At 41.4% G+C, this 6194-nt stretch overlaps 1 protein-coding gene across 2 annotated transcripts; it reads left to right on the top strand.

Moving 5' to 3' along the window:
• The first annotated feature begins 980 nt into the window (after positions 1–980).
• Positions 981–4414, top strand: LOC109000346 (transcription factor ICE1-like). 2 transcript variants are annotated; one of them, XM_018977179.2, is made up of 4 exons: positions 981–2160; positions 3033–3257; positions 3477–3647; positions 4194–4414. In XM_018977179.2, exons 1-4 carry the CDS (start codon positions 1168–1170, stop codon positions 4281–4283), a joined length of 1479 nt encoding a protein of 492 aa, XP_018832724.1. In that variant the 5' UTR covers positions 981–1167; the 3' UTR covers positions 4284–4414. The 2 variants fall into 2 exon arrangements, with proteins under 2 accessions (XP_018832724.1, XP_018832733.1); XM_018977188.2 differs by having other exon boundaries at positions 1003–2160; positions 4146–4245.
• The last annotated feature ends 1780 nt before the right edge of the window (positions 4415–6194 follow it).

Below are 6194 nucleotides of genomic sequence, written 5' to 3'. Positions count from 1 at the left end.
AAACTACATCATTGGAGGGGGAGAGAGAGGAAATTACCGAGAGGGGTGGTTTGTCTTAGGCTGTGCAACCGTGAGGTGGGGAGGGTGGTTGGTCGGAGATTTCTGTGGCTTCCCGAAGACTCCAACGCGTTGTGATGGTCGACGGTGTGGTCTGAGGTGGCACTGCCGTGCTTGGAGGGATTCACGTTATCTAGTATGGTGGTGGAGGGTGGTTCGCGGTTGGGTGTGGCTGAACAGCCGTCAATGATTAAAACTAAAGGCGTGGGAAGCCCGCTTGCTTGCTCTGTTTTGAGGAGCAAAATTAGAGGCTGGGCGAGAATGCTTTTGGTGGTGGTTCATGGTGTCTCAGCGTGGGCTTCTTGTGGTGATTCTTCGCTTGGTTGCTGAACTTCACGTGGGGAAAAACAGCCTGCGGCTTGGGGTGCTTTGGTCGTCGTTTGGGGTGTTGCACATTGCCGTTGGTTGACGTCGTGTGTGTGGTGCAGGTATGGTGGCTCAAATCACGGTTTTGGGGCTCGCACTGTTTCTGTTGTTTGAAATAGCTTCTTGTATGGCAGTGTTTCAATCCGTTATAGATGCTTGCTGCAAGCGGTGGAGAGTAGAAGAGTCCCACTTTGTGATGTCTCGGGCTGTTGGTAGTTTCTTGGTAGCTTACGGCGAGATGAGTCTGAGAGAGAGAGGTTAAACAATGAGCTACGTTGGGTGATTTCCAAGTGAGCAAATGGGAGAAATGGTGTGAAGAGAGAGTCCATGGCGGGAGTGGGAGAAATGGTAGAAAACTGATGGGAAGGTGTGAAATACGGGGAGGAGAAAAACTGAGAAACCGTCGGGGAAAGGAGAGAGATAAAATAGAAGAGAAATTCACTTACCAAAACGACGTTGGTTTACAGTTGGGTTGGGCTCCTCCGCGGGCCTGGGTCAGGGTTGGGCCTGGGTATTGCCAAGATATAAATGTAAACTGTCTCTACGTACTAAAAGCCAAACCCCTTTTCCTTCTGGCTGCATCGTTCCTCCTCCCTTCCATTTCCCTGCTTTTAACTCCCGCACCAAGTCATTCTCCATCACTTTCCCGAGAACTTCCTTGCAGAGAAAACCTCAGAAGCACTCCTCTCAAAAGAAAGAAAGACAGACCCGAACATTCTGTCCAGAGTAAACGGCGTTGTCTGGATGGGTTCGCTCTCATCCTACAAGTCCATGCTGGAACTCGAAGACGAATGGTATAATATGGACAATCATACTGCCCAAAACCACTTAACCTTCTCACCCAATCTCGCTGACCATGTCCCTGAGAGCCTATTGCTACACCCAGCTGATTCGTCCTCTTCTTGCTCTCCAGCTTCCTCTGTTTTCACCAACCTCGACCCTTCTCAGGTGCACTACCTTTTGCCTCCCAAACCAACTCCTTCTTCGCTTATTAACGGCCTCTCGAAAAACCCTTTAGAGCATGGGTTTGAGTTGGGGTGCGACGTCGGGCTTGTTGAAGCCCAAGCTTCCAATGTTCCCACTTTTCTGAACAGGGAAGGTGGGTTTTTGAGCAACTTCACCGATTTGAGCTCCAATTCTCAGATTAACGCTCTCGGTATACGCTCAGATTTCCAACTCCAGACGACGCGTCTGCTTACTTTTCCTGAAGCTGATGCCGGGTTCGCGGGGTGTAAGGGTTTAGATGAGGATTCTGGGAATGCTCTGTTTATGAATAGGTCTAAGATTCTAAGACCGCTCGAATCTTTCACTTCAACGGGCGCGCAGCCCACTCTTTTTCAAAAGAGAGCGGCTCTAAGGAAAAACTTGGCCGGTTGTGGGGGCAATTTAGCGATTTCGAATGCTGTTGAGGGAGATAAAGGGAAGAAAGAAATGGGGGAACAGGGTGAGGGAAATAGGAAACTGAGCATTGGGGATGATGTGGAAGATGCAAGCTTTGATGGGTATGGTCTGAATTACGATTCAGATGAGTTCACGGAGAACGATAAGGCAGAGGGCAATGCTAAGGACAAAGGCGGGAATAGCTCCAATGCAATTAATAGTATTACCGGTGGAGAAGAGCAGAGGGGGAAGAAGAAGGGGCTCCCTGCTAAGAATCTGATGGCTGAGAGGCACCGCCGGAAGAAGCTTAATGATAGGCTCTACATGCTGAGGTCCGTGATTCCGAAGATTAGTAAAGTAGGATTTTTTTTCTCCTTTTTGCTGTGTTTTTCTCGTGAAATCCGGTATAATAAATTATTTATTTTTTGTTCTAGGTTCTTACATTCTTCCTTCGGTTTCTCTTTGTTTGGATGAAAAACTAACTTTTTTTAATAAGTTACATCTTTTTTACAAGGTCCATAGAATTGAATTAAAAGGCAGCATTGATTTCTATCACATGACTCTGATAGCTCTGCATTGTTTTACATTTCTTTCACAATAATTTGTAGGAAGACTGCAGGAATCTCCATAATGCGCGCCAAAGTGAGATATAACATAAAGTATTTTTCAGCAAAATTGTATTGATTTGATGAACGGCTAATGCTAGATAGAGCTCTCTTGTCACTCATTTGAATTCACTTCCTTTCTATGCCCGTGTGGGAGAATACAACCAATCTTAGAGATAATAGAAAAGGAATTTGTCTTCTGGATTTGAAAATTTACCATTAAATCATGGAGTATCCATTTGATAATTTAACATTGCATCATGGAAAACTCAAATATGTTTGCCAATTATACTGATCGGTTGATGGAATAATTATTCATTTAAAAAATATATAAATTTTCAGTCCTTTTTCAAGTGCCATAGTGGATCGAGGCTTGCCTCCAGTATGGTTGTGATTGCAGTCGTAGAAACTCCAATGGTTGGAATGGAGATTATAAGTAGACCTCCTTGAGATTCATTTGAATTGAAAGGTTTAATGCCATAACTTCATAGAGTATTTAGTCAAAATCTGACCCTACTCAACTGAAAGAAGATTGTTTTGCTGTTCATGAGATAATATGATACGATTTGTTCTCACTTATCACTTATCAAAAAAATGATACGATTTGTTCTCACCTGTTGACAGATGCATAGGGCTTCAATCCTTGGGGACGCAATTGAATTCTTGAAGGAACTTCTGCAAAGGATCAATGACCTCCATAACGAATTGGAGTCAACTCCCTCCTGGCTCTTCACTGTCAGCTACCACAAGCTTCCACCCTTTGACACCCACTCTACCTACCCTACCCAGCCGAATAAAGGAAGAGATTTGCCCGAGCTCAATGCCCAGCCCAAATGGCCAAGCTGCAAGGTTAAAAGCCTCTCTCTGTGATGCAATATCTATTGCTTTCTTGTTTGTCCCTCCTAGTTCGCCCATTTTTTCTTCTCTGCTTTATGGGTTTCACTTTTGGTTAGCAATGCAGATGGGATGAATTTATTGGTATATTTCTCTCATGGCACCCTGATACTGTAAGTGTGGTAAGTGATAAGGACATTCATTAACACAGTTCTAGTTTTTCTGCATACACAGGTGGAAGTTAGGGTAAGAGAAGGAAGAGCTGTAAACATCCACATGTTTTGTGGCCGCAGACCTGTTCTCTTGCTCTCCACCATGCGGGCTCTGGATAACCTTGGATTAGATATCCAACAAGCAGTCATAAGCTGTGTCAATGGTTTTGCAATGGATATATTTCGAGCTGAGGTAAGGTTCCTTTTTGTAATCAGTTCTTTGCTTAGCATTTAAAACTAGGATTCACAAAAAACTAAAAACCAGCCCCACTTCTGGGTCTCGTATTGGACTGACTAGTCATATCCTTACAATCATGATTCATATTAAATTCATTACCATTCATCCAACTGGATCTACCATTTCATATAGTCTGACTCTTGCATGTCTTCATGTGGCCCGCCTTGATTAAATATGCACAAGGTGAGATGCTTTTAAATGTTTACCCTCTCGTGGAACGCACTAGTAGTTTGGAGTTACGGGCCTTACGGCTGCCCCTTCCACTATGGCATATTAGGCCTTGTTTGGATTCAGAACTGAACTCATCTAATCATTACAACTTTTTCAAATTTATAAACAAAATACAATAAACAATTCAAAATTTTCAAATCTCAAAACAAAAATAATATTCTAATAATATTTTATTCAACTCTTAACTTTCATCTCAACTCACTATCCAAACTTCTCTTTTAGGGAAAATAACTTTGCAGACGTTAATGGGTGACCTCTCTCTATTTTCAGCAATACAAGGAAGAGCAAGGGCAGGATGTCTATCCCGAGCAAATCAAGGCAGTGCTTTTGGACTCAGCTGGCCTCCATGGAATGATGTAGCTGGAAAGTTTCAAGTCAACCTCACAACTGTACTTTGTATTTCATTGCTCATAGTTAAGTTAAATTGTACTGCTATTTAAGTTAGCAATTTCTCCATATTGAGTGTTAATTAAGTAGATTAGCTTGTATCATTCGGAAGTTAGCACTCAAATCACGCCTGCATTGATTGGAAATCTGTATGCAGCATTACTCACCAATTAGCCTATTGCATTACTAATTTTCCCGTTAATGGGCTCGAGGACAACACAGCGCTAAGCAAGCAATTCATCAATCTTGGTTTTTTTGTTTCGTTCTAAAATGAGTTGCAAGTATAGTTGGTTACATTGAAATTTATTGGAAAATTTAATCAGCAATTCCTCGTGCTTTACCTTTCTATGCAATATTTTGTCAAAAATTCTACTCAACCTCTGGTTCATAGAAACACGCACCACACACCTGAGTTGGAGAACCAGACTGGTCGACCACATCACGATCCAACGAAGCCCCTCCCTCAGCTCGACGCTTTCCCTTTCTCCCCTTCTTCAGATCATTTTCTCCCCCTCCCGAAACCCTTAGAAAAATCCTCCCAGTGAACATCCCTTAATGCTGTCACCTCTCGGCAGAGCCACCATCACCCTCATTTTTGCCCCTTTCTCTCCCTCCGGAAACCTTCAAGAAAATCCTCCCAACGAACACCCTCACTTTTTGTCACTCCTCTCATCCTCACCCTTTCAGTTGGGAGTGAGATAGATGAAGAACATGTCGAAAATGAGGGCTCCAATGAGGAGTAAGCAGATGGTCCAAGATGGGTGGAACTGCAAAGGTTTGTCCTTTTTCTATGCATTTGCCATGAAAGATAAATTCAAGGCTTTTTCAAGAAATTTTGAAGCTTTAATGGAAATGTAAGGCAATTTTTTTTCCTCTTGTTTTCGTTTTCTCTAAGAGGTGTGGGCAGAGCAGTGGAGGTAACAAGAGAATGTGAAGCAGAAAACACGATTTTCTCTAGAAATTGTGGGATTTACAAGAAAGAAAGAGTATTCACATCAAAGAAATAACAATAAATCATATATATTTTTTTAATGGGAGTGCGAACTTACCCACCGTAACATTACTCCTTAGGGAAAATGCAAGATTAGATGATCTACGATAAAGTAGGGGAGGAGTGTTTTATTGCTTTTATTAGCCGTGTCGGCAGAGCACACGGCGCGCCAGAAGTAGACAACCACCTGTAAAAGTGTTGGGGGTGATGACTGAGGGGAGAGGAAATTCAATTTGTATCCACAAATCAAAACACACATTTCATATTAAAAAAAATTGCCACATAGGCTGGTGTGTAGAGGTTGAGGAATAGGGGGAGGTTGTATAGAAAAACTCATATTTGTTAGGACTGGGCAAATTTCAAGTTTGTCGTGGCACATGGGGTTATTTTTGAAAAACTTCACAAAGGGTGAACCTTAATCGGGACAAATTACAATGGATAATTAACCAAAATTCTCAAATTTATTTTCTGGTTATAGGTAATGAATTGATTTGATAAGCTCTCTCCCAGGTATGTGTTGTTTCGGGCTTGTCTTGTATATTTGTATTATCTTATCTTCTCTTCATTTCTTTCTCTATATTATCTAACATTATTACGAGTGTGTTTCATATCTTAAAATTAGAAAATGATAAACTTACAATTAATCTATAATCTACAACTAGTTTACCACTCTCCTTAAAATGAAGGGTAGTTAAGTAAAATTGAGATTCTTTTAATAAAATGTCACATTTACATTGGTTGATTTAAAATGAGTTGTAACCTAATTATAAAATAATTGTAGGTGTTTCATTACCTCTTAAAATTACTTATGACTTTATATTAACACCCAAGGTTTGAATTGGTTTTTGATCAATCTCTTAATTATAATGTTTGATTAAAATTATCATAATTGA

The sequence above is a fragment of the Juglans regia genome, chromosome 2, assembly GCF_001411555.2.
Source record: "Juglans regia cultivar Chandler chromosome 2, Walnut 2.0, whole genome shotgun sequence".
In the NCBI taxonomy this organism is placed as follows: Eukaryota; Viridiplantae; Streptophyta; class Magnoliopsida; order Fagales; family Juglandaceae; genus Juglans; species Juglans regia.
This window is presented reverse-complemented; position numbering and strand designations above follow the sequence as displayed.

Coding starts and splice junctions, on each gene's coding strand:
- LOC109000346 (XM_018977179.2), top strand. CDS start 1,168: ATGGGTTCGCTCTCATCCTACAAGTCCATGCTGGAACTCGAAGACGAA. Junction 2,161..3,032: donor TGATTCCGAAGATTAGTAAA/GTAGGATTTTTT, acceptor ACCTGTTGACAG/ATGCATAGGGCTTCAATCCT. Junction 3,258..3,476: donor CCAAATGGCCAAGCTGCAAG/GTTAAAAGCCTC, acceptor CTGCATACACAG/GTGGAAGTTAGGGTAAGAGA.